Genomic DNA, 14864 nt, shown 5'->3' with positions numbered 1-14864 from the left:
TGAACCAGGAAGGTCGAGGCTGCAGTGAGCCATGGACGGCACCACTGCACTCCAGCCTGGGTGACAGAGTGAGACGCTGTCTCACAAAAACCCAAAAACTAAAACTATTTTCCATGGTAGAAAAACAAGAGATAGTGTCTATAACTGAAACATCAAGAAAGAGCACAACAAGCACGTTTATTTCGAGATATGGAGATAAATATAAAATGTAGTCAGTTAAAAGAGTTGAAAATGGGTGCCTCTGGTTCAGTGGAATGGGGAATGTCTTTTTGTCTTCTTAGTAGAGATGGAGGTCTCACTATGTTGCCCAGGCTGGTCTTGAACTCCTGCGCTCAAGCAGTCCTCCCACCTTGGCCTCCCAAAGTGCTGGGATTATAGGTGTGATAATCATGCCCAGCCTACTGTTTTTATAAAAACGTATCTGTTTAAACTTTGTGCATATATAACTTTGATTAGGAAAAGAAAAGAGTATAAGCTTCCCAATGACAAAGACTGCAAGAGTCTGGTTACTATAAAATCCCCAGCATTCTACATGTAGTAGGCACTCAAGAAGTAGTTGTTGGCCGGGCGCGGTGGCTCACGCCTGTAATCCCAGCACTTTGGGAGGCCGAGGGGGGCGGATCATAAGGTCAGGAGATCGAGACCATCCTGGCTAACACGGTGAAACCCCGTCTCTACTAAAAATACAAAAAATTAGCCGGGCGTGGTGGCGGACGCCTGTAGTCCCAGCTACTTGGGAGGCTGAGGCAGGAGAATGGCGTGAACCCCAGGGGGCGGAGCCTGCAGTGAGCCGAGATTGCGCCACTGCACTCCAGCCTGGGCGACAGCGAGACTCTGTCTCAAAACAAACAAACAAACAAAAAACCACAAAGTATTTGTTGTTCACGTCATTGAATAAAAGTCATCCCCCAGCTTAGAACTCTGAATGGCTTCTGATAGCACAGTATTAAGATCACAGTCTAAGCCTGGGCAACACAGGGAAACCCTGGCTCTACAAAAGTACAAAAATTAGCCAGGCATAGTGGCACACACCTGTAGTCCCAGCTGCTAGGGAGGCTGAGGTGGAAGGATTGCTTAAGCCTAGGAGGTCGATGCTGCAGTAAGCCATGGATGGCACAACTGCACTCCAGCCTGGGCAACAGAGTGAGACTGTCTTAAAAAAAAAAAAAAAAAGATCACAGTCTGTGTTGCGCCAGGCACTCAGGGTCTGGCCTCTGCAGACTCCTCCAGTTCCTTCTTCAGGCCTCTTTCAGGTGGTCACATGCACAAGGTTTCCTCCTGTCTCAGGAACTGTTTACATGCTGTTCCTTCTCCCTAGAAAGCACTTCACCACCATCACCTGGTTCTCGCACATAAATTGGCGAGATTTCAGCTCAAATGGCACTTCTTCCAGGAAGTCCTCCCTGTTTCTTGGTTCTCCTATCTCATTCCCTCATTCACCAGCCCAGTGGAGCCATGGTGGACCTATCTCAAGATCCCAAAGGGCCTTGCAGGCCATGTTAAGACATTTGCTCTTTGTCTGGAAGAGAACTGGGAGTCACCGAAGTGTTGCCAGCAGGGAAGGTTAAGATCAGATATGCTGATAGATCTGGGGCTCAGAAAGAATTATGAAAAGCGGCAAGCCTCCTTACTTGATACACAGACAACCTTGCTCAACCAACAGTGGGTTCATCCTACCTCCCCAGGGTACTTCCAGTAATTCCCTATGGTAGTGTTTTCCAGAACGGGACATGACTACAGCTGGGGGCCCTAGGTATTTTCTTTTTCTTTTTTTTTTTTTTTTGAGACAGTCTTGCTCTGTCGCCCAGACTGGAGTGCAGTGGCATGATCTGGACTCACTGCAACCTCTGCCTCCCGAGTTCAAGCAATTCTCCTGCTTCAGCTTCCCGAGTAACTGAGACTACAGGTGTGCACCACCACGCCTGGCTAATTGTTGTATTTTTAGTAGGGATGAGGTTTCACCATGTTGGCCAGGCTGGTCTTGAACTCCTGACGTCGTGATCCACCTGCCTTGGCCTCGCCTTGGCAAAACCCCGTCTCTACTAAAAATACAAAAATTAGCCAGGCGTGGTGTCTCGTGCCTGTAGTCCCAGCTACTTGGGAGGCTGAGGCAGGAGAACGGCTTGAACCTTGGAGGCGGAGGCTGTAGTGAGCCGAGATCATACTGCTGAACTCCAGCAAAAAGAAAAAAAAAAAAAAAGCTGGGGCTGGGCGCGGGGACTCATGCCTGTAACCCCAGCACTTTGGGAGGCCAGCCTGGCCAACAGAGCGAGACCCTGTCTCTATTTAAAAAAAAAAAAAAAAAAAAAAAAAAAAAAGCTGGTTGGTTGTTGGGAGGCCTGGCTGCTTTTGGGAAGGATAATCCTCGTCCACAGCAGGTGATTCAGTGAGCAGGGTGGAGGCAGATGCTGGGTGTCCACGCCCCGGCCCCACAGCAGCCAGAGGAAGATACCAGCCCGCGCACCCGTCGCCATGGCAACCTCAACCCCACTCCTGGACCCTAGCTCGGAAGGGGGCAGGGTATCGAAAGCCGATCGCCCAGAGGCTCCTCGGTGCCCCGTGCGGGTCCCCGCCGTCAGCCCCGAGCGGGTCCCCGCCGTCAGCCCCGAGGAGCCTCCTGGCACCTAGCAGGCTCTGCCCCCTTCGGCCACACGGTGGCGGCGCAGAGCCGAGCTCCGCGCCCTACCTGGGAGGCGGCGCCCGCGGGATGGGGCACCTCGGCCCAGCTCCCCAGCCTCGACCAGGACACGGCCCGACATCCAGGCCGGGAGCGTCTCTGGGGCTTAACTGCCGTTCCCCAAGGCGCCCCTCCACTCCTCCAGCGGGCTCCCGCATCCCCCATTATCCGGCGGACCCCAACCCCTGCTCACGTGACTCGCCCGCCACCCTCGAAGAACTCTCGTGGGGCCGCCCCGCCCTGCCGCAGGTCACGCGCTGCGCACCTGGAGGGCATCTGGCCAGCCCCCAGCTAGAGCATGCCCCTTCTCAGGCTCGGCTCAACCCGGGCCCGCGCCTGCTCCGAGCCCAGGAAGAGCGTCCTGTCCAGCTCCCAAGTGCGCCGGCCCGTGGGGAAGGAGGCGGGAGTGGGCTCCAGCGGTGTGGCCCTCGCTCCTCCGACCCGGGGCCCTCTCCACCTCGGGGGAAGAAAGAGGCCTCTGCCTCCGCCTCCTTCCCTGAGCGCTGCCACCTTCACCCCAGCCCTCCGATCGCGGGTCCCAGGGATTGCGCTTAGGGGTCGCCTTGCAGGCACAGAGAAGCTGGCAGACCACGCGCGCGCACGTGCCGGGGCGGGGCGTCGCCGGGGGCGGGGCCTGGAAGGGCGGGGTCGGCGGGCTCGGGTTCCCGCGGGGCGCGCGCGGGGTGACGGGAGCCGGGACTACGCGGAAATGGGGGTGGGGGCCGCGGGACGCGGAGGGGGGTCCCCAGCACCCGCGAGTGGCTTGAGGGAGCACAAGGCCAGCTGAGTCTGGGCGCTGGATGGGCGGCCTTGGTATTAGGTCCAGATTTGGGTCCCAAGTACTGTGCCCAACCGGCCCGAGGGGAAGGGGGAGGAGACAGGAACCCCGCCCATTTTCCGGATCAGGTTCTTGGAACCAGCCCGGAAATCCTGGGACTCAATCTGGGGGCCAGATCCGGAGGCGATGGTTTTTCTAGAGACGGGCTGATGCAGCCCCAGTATGCCGTCTCACTTATTTCCCACATTCCAGGAACGGTCCACATCTGCCCTCCAAGGGTTTGGGGACTCCGCGACTCCCTCTCTCCACAACTGCAGGGTGAGCCCCACTCTGAAAACCTGGCAAAGCGATGGGGGTCCCTCAGAGCCCCTCCTTCATATTCAGTTTCAAAAGGATTGGGCATTGGGGAAACCTTGGGACCTCAAGCCACATGGAGAAGGAGCTCCAGGTCACAGGGCTTGGACCTGAGGGCACCTCGGCTGGCTCCTTTCTCGTGCAGTCTTTGCAAAAGAGGACCGGGTGGTGGCCAGAAGGGCACTTTGAGGGCGGAAGAGCTCAAACTGCACAGGGATAGGACCGAGGTGCAGAGTCCTTGGGGCCCTTTTTTTTCTGTCATGTCTTGTTAGCCATTCGGCCTGGAAATACCCGGAAATTCTTCCTGCCTGTTTTTCCCTCAGAAAAGTTTTTTTATGTAAAAGTGGCCAGGCACAACTGTAATCCCAACACTTTAGGAGTCCAAGGTGGGCGGATTGCTTGAGGCCAGGAGTTTGAGACCAGCCTGGGCAACATAGCAAGACCCTGTCTCTGCCAAAAAATACAACAAATTAGCCAGGCGTGGAGACGCGCGCCTGTAATCCTAACTACTGTGGAGGCTGAGGCAGGACACTCGCTTGAACCTGGGAGGCAGAGGTTACAGTGAGCCACCAAGATCGAGATCGTGCCACTGCACTCTAGCCTGGGCGACAGAGCGAGGTTCTGTCTCAAAAACAGAAAAGGAAAAAAAGAAAAGAAAGGACATCTTGGCCGGGCTCTGTGTGTGGCTCATGCCTTAATAGCAAGACTTTGGGAGCCTGAGGCAGAGGGATTGCTTGAGGCCAGGAGTTTTGAGTCCAGTCTGGGCAACACTGAGAGACCCTGTCTCTACAAAATATAAACAAAATTTGCCAGGTGCTGTCATCCGCCTGTAGTTCCAGCTACTCCGGAGGCTGGGGTGGGAGGATCACTTGAGCCCAGGAGGTCGAGGCTGCAGTGAGCAGCCACTGTATCCTGGGTGACAGAGACCCTGTCTCTAAGAAATGAATGAATGGACATCTTGCTGTGAGATGTGCTGTGTAACCCCTTTGCAATGTCCTCCAGAGAACTTTGGTAAAGGCTTTTGCTTTTTTGCAGTGCTTTTTGGAGTTGGAATGGGTGTGTGTGTGTGTGTGTGTGTGTGCGTGCGCGCGCAAGTAGGGAGAATGGGATTGGTTTTATACATTTTGTTTATTTTTCCTTTTATGAGAATAGAATAGCCTCCCTAGCCTTGCTCATTCTGTGCCCTCTACCCCGAATGCACCGCCTTTCCTCCTCCCGATCCTGTAAGGGCCACCTTTCTCCACCTCATTCTCCTTCTGTTGCCACCAGCTCTTTTCCAGTTCCTCATTATCGTCAAATAAGAACAGGTGACTGGCCTTTCGACTAGTGAACAGGTAGGCCATAATGAATGGGAATTTTGCTACCACCAGAATACTTTTTTTTTTTTTCTCTGAGACGGAGTTTCGCTCTTGTTGCCCAGGCTGGAGTGCCCAGGCGCGATCTTGGCTCACCCCAATGTCCGCCTCCCAGGTTCAAGCCATTCTCCTGCCTCAGCCTCCCCAGTAGCTGGAACTACAGGCAAGCACCACCACACCCGGCTAATTTTTGTATTTGTAGTAGAGACAGGGTTTCACCATGTTGGCAAGGCTAGTCTCCAACTCCCGACCTCAGGTGATGCACCCGCCTCGGCCTCCTAAAGTGTTGGGATTACAGGCGTGAGCCACCGCACCAGGCCCCAGAATCCTTATGATTACAAGAAACTGCTGGTTTGTTGGTTTTATAAACCTCTTGGTTAGCATGATTCTTCTTTCCCTCTTTGTTTTGGTTGGTAAGAAGCTCAGAACTTTTCTATGTCTTTATTATTTTTTGTCCCAGTTTTCTTTCTTTCTTTCTTTCTTTTTTTTTTTTTGAGATGGAGTCTTGCTCTGTCACCCAGGCTGGAGTGCAGTGGTGCAATCTGGGCTCACTGCAACCTCCACCTCCCAGGTTCAAGCAATTCTCTGGTCTTAGCCTTCCGAATAGCTGGGATTACAGGTGCATGCTGCCATGCCCAGCTAAATTTTATATTTTTAGTAGAAACAGCGTTTCACCATGTTGGCCAGGCTGGTCTCGAACTCCTGACTTCAAGTGATCCACCCGCTTCGGCCTCCCAAAGTGTTGGGATTACAGGCGTGAGCCACCACGCCCGGCCCCAATTCTCTTACTTACTTTAAAAAAAAAAAAAAAAAAAAGCAGAGGAGGTCTTGCTATGTTGCCCAGGCTAGATTCGGACTCCTGGGCTCAAGCAGTACTCCCAACTCAAGCTCCCAAGTAGCTGAGACTATAGATACACACCTGGCTTGGTATAATAAAAATATTTTTTAAGGCTAAAAGTAAAGAATAAGCTCAATGCAGTGGTGCATGCCAGGAGTCCGATTATATCCTAGGAGACATGGCAAGACACTGTCTCTCAAAAAATAAAAATTAAAAAAAAAAACTTTTAATTTTGGAAATTTTTAAGCATACATAAAAGTAGAGAGAATATAATAAATTATCATGGCCAGGCACGGTGGCTCACCCCTGTAATCCCAGGACTTTGGGAGGCTAAGGTGGGCAGATCATTAGGTTAGGAGTTCACGACCAGCCTGGCCAAAACAGTGAAACACCGTCTCTACTAAAAATACAAGCATTAGCCGGGCATGGTGGCACGTGCCTGTAGTCCCAGCTACTTGAGAGGCTGAGGCAGGAGAATCGCTTGAACCCAGGAGGTGGAGGTTGCAGTGAGCCGATATCTTGCCACTGCACTCCAGCTTGGGCGACAGAGTGAGACTTCGTCTCAAAAAATAATAAATTATTATGTACCTACCACACACCTTCAATAATTATCAACATTTTGCCAATCTTGTTTCATCCACTTCCCCACTTTTTCCTCTCTCTAGAGTATTATAAAGCAAATTCCAGACATATCCATTCACCTGAATTATTTCATTATCAATCTCAAATAAGATTTTTTCATGGGAGGCTGAGGCAGGAGAATGGCGTGAACCTGGGAGGCAGAGGTTGCCATGAGCCGAGATCTGGCCACTACACTCCAGCCTGGGCAACAGAGCGAGACTGTCTCAAAAAAAAAAAAAAAGATTTTTTCAAACATAACTCTAATGCTACTGTCACACCTAATAGACAAAATTTATGCAAATTCCTTAAAATTATTTAATACCTAGTCCATGTTCAAATTTCCTTTTTTTTTTTTTTTTTTGAGACAGAGTCTCACTCTGTCACTCAGGCTGGAGTGGAGTGGTTTGATCTCGGCTCACTGCAACCTCCGCCTCCTGGATTCAAGCGATTCTCCTGCCTCAGCCTCCCTAGTAGTTGGGATTACAGGTACCCGCCACCACACCAGGCTAATTTTTTGTATTTTTAGTAGAGACGGGGTTTCACTGTGTTGGCCAGGCTGGTCTCGAACTCCTTACCCCGTGATCAGCCCACCTAGGCCTCCCAAAGTGCTGGGATTACAGGCGTGAGCCACCGTGCCCGGCCTCAAATTTCTTTAATAGTTGGTTTGTTCCAATCAGGATTCAACAAGATCCACACACTTCACTTGGTTGATGTGTCTCTTAAGTAACTTTTGATCAGCTCCACTTTTCTTTCCATTTTTTAATGCTATTGAGTTGTAGAAGAAACCAGAATATTTGTCCTGTAAAAGTTCCTACATTTCAGATTTGGCTGATTACTTTCCAGTAGTGTATGTTTTTCTTTTTTGAGACACAGTCTTGCTCTGTTGCCCAGACTAGAGTATAGTGGCACGATCTCGGCTCATTGCAACCTCTGCCTCCCGGCTTCAAGCGATTCTCCTGCGTCAGCCTCATGAGTAGTAGGGATTACAGGTACCTGCCACCGTGCCCGGCTAATTTTTCTATTTTTTTTAGTAGAGATAGGGTTTCACCATCTTGGTCAGGCTGGTCTCGAACTCCTGACCTCGTGATCCACCCACCTTAGCCTCCCAAAGTGCTGGGACTACAGGCGTGAGCCACTGTGCCGGGCCCCAGTAGTTCGTTTGCTTCTAACTTTCTAATTCTCTCATTCTTTTTGCATTGATTAGCTCAATATAAAGAACTTTTTGAGAATTTTGTTTTGAGATGGAGTCTTGCTCTGTCGCCCAGGCTGGAGTGCAGTGGCACGATCTTGGCTCACTGCAACCTCCACCTCCAGGTTCAAGCAATTCTCTTGCCTCAGCCTCCCGAGTAGCTGGGATTACAGCCACCTGCCACTACGCCTGGGTAATTTTAGTAGAGATGTGGTTTCACCATGTTGGCCAGGCTAGTCTCAAACTCCTGACCTCAGGTGATCTACCCGCCTTGGCCTCCCAAAGTACTGGGATTACAAGTGTGAGCCACCACACCCAGACTCGGTAGTGTATTTTACCTTGTTTTTCTGCCCCTTGTATTTCCAGCAAACTGAAAGTTAGATCTAGAGGCTTAGTTAGATTCAAGAATGCCTGAATGTTTCTTTTTCTTTTTCTTTTTTTTTTTTTTTTTTTTTGAGACAGGGTCTTGCTCTGTCACCCAGGCTGGAGTGCAGTGGCACAATCATGGCTCACTACAGCCTTGACTTCCTGCCTCAGCCTCCCAAGTAGTTGGGACTACAGGCACGCCATCACACCTGGCTACTTTTTTTTTGAGATGGGGTCTCACTCTGTCACCCAGGCTGGAGTGCAGTGGCGTGATCTTGGCTCATTGTAACCTCCGCCTCCCAGGTTGAAGCGATTCTTCTGCCTTAGCCTCCCGAGTAGCTGGGACTGCAGGCGCCCGCTGCCATGCCTGGCTAATTTTTGTGTTTTTATTGGAGACGGGGTTTCACCATATTGGCCAGGCTGGTCTTGAAGGCCTGACTTCGTGGTCTACCCACCTTGGCCTCCCAAAGTGCTGGGATTACAGGCTTGAGCCACCGCACCTGGTCACACCTGGCTACTTTTTAATATTTTTGTAGAAATGAGGTCTCACTATGTGGCCCAGGCTGGTCTTGAACTCCTGAGCTTCAGTGATCCTCCCACCTCGGCCTCCCAAACTGGTATTACAGGTGTGAGCCACTGTACCTGGCCCCCTGAGTGTTTCAAGAATACCTTATTGGCAGGCCGGGCGCGGTGGCTCACACTTGTAATCCCAGCACTTTGGGAGGCCGAGGCAGGCAGATCATGAGGTCAGGAGATCGAGACCATGGTGAAACCCCGTCTCTACTAAAAATACAAAAAATTAGCCGGGCATGGTGGCGGGCGCCTGTAGTCCCAGCTACTCGGAGAGGCTGAGGCAGGAGAATGGCGTGAACCCAGGAGGCGGAGCTTGCAGTGAGCCGAGATTGCGCCACTGCACTCCAGCCTGGGCGACAGAGCGAGACTCTGTCTCAAAAAAAAAAAAAAAGAATACCTTATTGGTAACAGTGCTGTGTACTTATTATTACATCACGTCTGGAGACACATATGTCTAGTTGACATTTTTACTGATTGATCAGTGGGTTTAATGCCCTCTTCAGTATAAAATTTCCCATCAACCTTTCACCTGTTGGTTTTATTATCCACTAATGATTCATTTTTATTAGCTATTGCAAAATAATTTTCTAATTCTCTCATTCTTTTTGCATTCATTAGCTCAGTGTAAAGAACTTTTTCTCATTCATTATTTGATTCTTTTGAAATATAGTTTATACAAGACAGACAAGATAAATGCTTAATTTTTCTTATGTATTTTTATGACTTGCTTGAACTCCTTTGTGGAACAGTGTGTTAAAAACAAAAAGGCAGGCCTAGCAGTGGAATTGAGAGAGTACAGGCCTTGGAGTCATACTTACTAGCTGTCTGACCTTGGACAATCCTTGTGAGCCTGTTTCCTTAACTGCAAAATGGAGTTACTGATACCAGCATCTCCCTACCTTCCAGCCTATAGGAGCAGGTGGGTAACATAAGGAAGTTAAATACGTGAGGAGTTCAGACAATGGGGACTCTGGCAGTTTGACAAACTAGCCTCATCTAAAAGAGGTGGCTACTCCATTCCTGCTGATGGTTATAAAGCAGGAATGTGGGCCCGGATGGCCATATTTTTAAAGAAGCTAGAAAGTTGTATTTTTAAAATCTTATTTATTTATTTTGTTGTTAATTTAATTTTAAATTGGAATGATGGCAAGTAATTTGAGATATTTAACAACCTGTGCACAGCAAACAAAACGAGTGTAGTCATACCTCATTTTATTGCACTTTACTTGTGCTTCATCAAATTTTTTTTTTTTTTAGATGGGGTCTTGCTCTGTCACCCAGGCTAGAGTGCAGTGGCGTGATCACGGCTCAGTGCAGCCCCAACTGCCCAGGCTCAAGTGATCCTCTCACCTCAGCCTCCTCGGTAGCTAGGATCACAGGTGCGAGGCACCGGGCCCAGCTGATTTTATTTTTTATTTTATTTAATTAATTAATTATTATTATTATTATTTGAGACGGAGGTTTGCTCTTATTGCCCAGGCTGCAGTGCAATGGCACGACCTCGGCTCACGAAACATCCGCCTCCCGGGTTCAAGCGATCCTCCTGCCTCAGGCTCCGGAGTAGCTGGGATTACAGGCATCACCACCACGCCCAGCTAATTTTGTATTTTTAGTAGAGACGGGGTTTCTCCATTTTGTCAGGCTGGCTCGAACTCCTGACCTCAGGTGATCCGCCCGCTTGGGCCTCCCAAAGTGTTAGGATTACAGGCATGAGCCACTGCACCCGGCCTATTTTTTATTTTTTATGTAGAGATGAGGTCTCCGTATGTTGCCCGGGCTGGTCTTGAACTCCTGCACTCAAGCAGTCCTCCCATCTTGGCCTCCCAAAGTGCTGGGATTCCGGGCATGAACCACCACACCCAATCGATATTTTGTTTTTAACAAATTGAAGGTTTGTGGCAACCCCGTGTTGAGCAACTACAGGCACCATTTTTCCTACAGCACGTGTTCATTTCATGCCTGTGTCATATTTTGGTAATTCTCACAGTATTTCAGATTGTTTCATTGTTATGGTGTCTGTGATGGTGTCTGTGATCAGTGAGCTTTGATGTTACTGTTGTGATTGTTTTGGGCGCCACAAACTGTGCCCATATAAGATGGCAAACTTAGGCTGGGCGCGGTGGCTTACGCCTGTAATCCCAGCACTTTGGGAGGCCGAGGCGGGTGGATCACAAGGTCTAGGAGTTTGAGACCAGCCTGGCCAATATGGTGACACCCTGTCTCTACTAAAAATACAAAAATTAACTGGGCGTGGTGGCTCGTGACTGTAGTCCCAGCTACTTGGGAGGTTGAGGCAGAAGAATCGCTTGAACCCAGGAGGCAGAGGTTGCAGTGAGCTGAGGTCGCACCACTGCACTCCAGCCTGGGTGACAGAGCGAGACTCCGTCTCAGTGGTGTGTGTTTTCTGACTGTTCCACCCACCGGTGCCCTTCCCTCCTCTCTCTCTCTCCCCTCTGGCCTCCCTATTCCCTGAGATAAAACAATATTGAAATTAGGCCAATAAAAACCCTACAGTGCCCCGGAACTTAAAGTATAATAAATAATAACAATAATAATAAAATCCTACAGTGGCCTCTAAGTGTTCAAGTGAAAGGAAGACTCGAATGCCTCTCATTTTTAATCAAAAGCTAGAATTACTTAAACTTAGTGAGGAAGGCCAAAAGCTAGGCCTCTTGTGTCAGTTAGCCAACTTGTGAATGCAAAAGAAAAGTTCTTAAAGGAAATTAAAAGTGCTACTCCAGTGAACACATGAATGATAAGAATGTGGAACAGGCTGGGCACTGTGGCTCACGCCTGTAATCCCAGCTCTCTGGGAGGCCAAGGCAGGCGGATCACTTGAGTCCAGGAGTTGGAGGTCAGCTTGGGCAACATAGTGAGACCCTGTCCCTACAAAAATAAAAAGTTAGCCAGGGCTGGGTGCAGTGGCTCACACCTGTAATCCCAGAACTTTGGGAGGCCGAGGCAGGCAGATCACTTGAGGTCAGGAATTTGAGACCAGCCTGACCGACATGGTGAAACCTTGTGTCTACTAAAATACAAAAAAAATTAGCTGAGTGTGGTGGTACATGCTTGTAATCCCAGCTGCTTGGGAGGCTGAGGTAGGAGAATTGCTTGAACTCACGATGTGGAGGTTGCAGTGAGCAGAGATCGTGCCATTGCACTCCAGCCTGGGCGGCAGACCGAAAATTCATCTAAAAAAAAAAAAAAAGTGCAAGGTGAAGCAGCAAGTGCTAATGGAGAAGCTTTAGCAAATAATCCAGAAAATCTTTATTTATTTATTTATTTTGGAGACGGAGTCTCCTTCTGTCACCCAGGCTGGAGTGTAGTGGCACGATCTTGCACTGCAACCTCTGCCTCCCGAGTTCAAGTGATTCTCCTGCCTCAGCCTCCCATGTTGCCGGGAATACAGGTGCCCACCACCACGCCTGGCTAATTTTTCTTTTTTTTTTTTTGAGACGGAGTTTCGCTCTTGTTACCCAGGCTGGAGTGCAATGGCTTGATCTTGGCTCGCTGCAACCTCCGCCTCCCGGGTTCAAGCGCTTCTCCTGCCTCAGCCTCCCGAGTAGCTGGGATTACAGGCACGTGCCACCACGCCAGGCTAGTTTTGTATTTTTAGTAGAGACGGGGTTTCACCATGTTGACCAGGCTGGTTTTGAACTCCTGACCTCAGGTGATCCACCCTCCTCGGCCTCCCAAAGTGCTGGGATTACAAGCATGGGCCACCATGCCCAGCCTAATTTTTGTATTTTTAATAGAGATGAGGTTTCACCATGTTGGCCAGGTTGGTCTCGAACTCCTGACCTCAAGTGATCCACCTGCCTCAGCCTCTCAAAGTGCTGGGATTACAGGCGTGAGCCACCATGCCCACCCAACATATTTTCAGTGTAAATGAAACAGACTTCAGTCCCAGCACGGTGGTTCATGCCTGTAATCCCAGCACTTTGGGAGGCTGAGGCGGGTGGATCACTTGAGGTCAGGAGTTCAAGACCAGCCTGGCCAATATAGTGAAACCCCATCTCTGCTAAAAATACAAAAATTAGCTGGTCATGGTGGCAGGCACCTGTAATCCCAGCTACTTGGGAGGGTGAGGCAGGAGAATCACTTGAACCCAGAAGGCGGAGGTTGGAGCTGAGCCTTGGAGGGAGCTGAGATTGCGTCACTGCACTCCAGCCTGGGTAACAAGAACGAAACTCTGTCTCTCTCTCTCACACACACACACACAAACAAAAACAAGAGCCTTCTATAGGAAGAAGATGCCATCTAGAACTTTCATAGCTAGAGAGAAGTCAATGCCTGGCTTCAGTGCTTCAAAGGACAGGCCGACTGTCTTGTTAGGGGCTAATGCAGTTGGTAACTTGAATTTGAAGCCAGTGCTCATTGACCATTCTGGGGAAAATCCCAAGGACTTTAAAACTTACGCTGAATCCACTCTTGCTTTCCTCTGTAAATGGGACAACACAGCCTGGATGACAACACATCTGTTTACAGCATGGTTTATGGAATACTTTAGGCCCACTGTTGAGACCTACTTCTTAGGAAAAAGATTTCTTTTAAAATATTACTGCTCATTGTCAACGCACATGATCGCCCAAGAGCTCTGATGGAGATGTACAAGATTAATATGATTTCCATGCCTGCTAACACAACATCCATTCTGCAGCCCATGGATCAGGCAGTAATTTTGACTTTCAAGTCTTATTATTTTAAGAAATACATTTTAGGCTGGGTGCAGTGGCTCACGCCTGTAATCCAAGCACTTTGGGAGGCTGAGGCAGGTGGATCACCTGAGGTTGGGAGTTCAAGACCAGTTTGACCAACATGGAGAAACCCCATCTCTACTAAAAATACAAAATTAGCTGGGCGTGGTGGCACGTGCCTGTAATCCCAGCTACTCGGGAGGCTGAGGCAGGAGAATCGCTTGAACCTGGGAGGTGGAGGTTGTGGTGAGCCAAGATCATGCCATTGCACTCCAGCCTGGGCAAGAACAGTGAAACTCCGTCTCAAAAAAAAAAAAGAAAGAAAGAAATACATTTTAAGGCCGGGCGCAGTGGCTCCCACCTATAATCCCAGCACTTTGGAAGGCCAAGGCAGGTGGATTACCTGAGGTCAGGAGTTCGAGACCAGCCTGACCAATATGATGAAACCCCATCTCAAAACAAAACAAAAAACAAAGTGTATGTCCTTGACCAAATCACTTGGCCTCTCTGTGTCTTACTTTCCTTTTTCTTTTTTTAAGACAGAGTCTCGCTCTGTCGCCCAGGCTGCAGTGCAGTGGCCCAATCTCGGCTCACCGCAACCTCCACCTCCCAGATTCAAGCAGTTCTCCTATCTCAGCCTCCCAAGTAGCTGGGACTACAGGTGCCTGCCACCACGCCCGGCAATTTTTTTTGTTTGTTTTTAATAGAGACAGGGTTTCACCGTGTTAGCCAGGATGGTCTGGATCTCCTGACCTTGTGATCTGCCCACCTCGGCCTCCCAAAGTGCTGGGATTACAGTCGTGAGCCACCGTGCCTGGCCTGTGCCTCACTTTTCTTATCCATAATACAGGGGTAATTATAGCACTTACTTTACAGGACTGTTGCAAGGGTTAAATGAGCAAGGTCAGGACCTGGGGGAGGTTAATGAGGTACTCCTCTAAAGTACAAAATTTAAGGAGGCATCAAAAATCTCAATAATCAAGACAATAACTTTTTTTTTCATGTTTTTAAAAAAGAGGCTAGGCATGGTGGCTCATGCTTACCTGAGCACTTTGGGAGGCTGAGGACGGTGGACAACTTGAGCCCAGGAGTTTGAGACCAGCTTGGGCAACATGGCAAACTCTGTCTCTATGAAAAATACAAAAATTACCCGGACATGGTGGTGCATGCCTGTAGTCCCAGCTACTAGGGAGGCTGAGGTGGGAGGATTGCTTGAGCCTGGGAGGCAGAGGTTGCAGTGAGCCGAGATCACACCACTGCCCTCCAGCCTGGGTGACAGAGCGAGACTCTGTCTCAAAAAAGAAAAGGTAGTCAGGTGTGGTGGTAAATGCCTGTAGTACTAGCTCCTTGGTAGGCTGAGATGGGAGAATCACTTGAGCCCAGGAGTTTGAGGCTGCAGTGAGCTCCACTGCACTT

The 14864-nt window shown here is 49.7% G+C and overlaps 1 protein-coding gene across 2 annotated transcripts in view; it reads left to right on the top strand.

Annotated features, from left to right (window-relative positions):
• Positions 1-3600: 3600 nt before the first annotated feature.
• Positions 3601-14864, top strand: part of RPS6KA1 (ribosomal protein S6 kinase A1) — a 67983-nt gene continuing 56719 nt past the window's right edge. The window contains exon 1 of one of the 2 annotated variants that reach the window (XM_063631429.1): positions 3601-3773. In XM_063631429.1, coding sequence (XP_063487499.1) covers positions 3678-3773 — 96 coding nt within the window. In that variant the 5' untranslated portion in view covers positions 3601-3677. The remainder of the gene's footprint in view (positions 3774-14864) is intronic. The other variant, XM_063631431.1, reaches the window with a different exon arrangement.

This window comes from Symphalangus syndactylus, chromosome 22 (assembly GCF_028878055.3).
Source record: "Symphalangus syndactylus isolate Jambi chromosome 22, NHGRI_mSymSyn1-v2.1_pri, whole genome shotgun sequence".
Classification (NCBI taxonomy): Eukaryota; Metazoa; Chordata; class Mammalia; order Primates; family Hylobatidae; genus Symphalangus; species Symphalangus syndactylus.
Note: the sequence above shows the minus strand (reverse complement) of the source record. Positions and strands in the feature narration are given on the sequence as shown.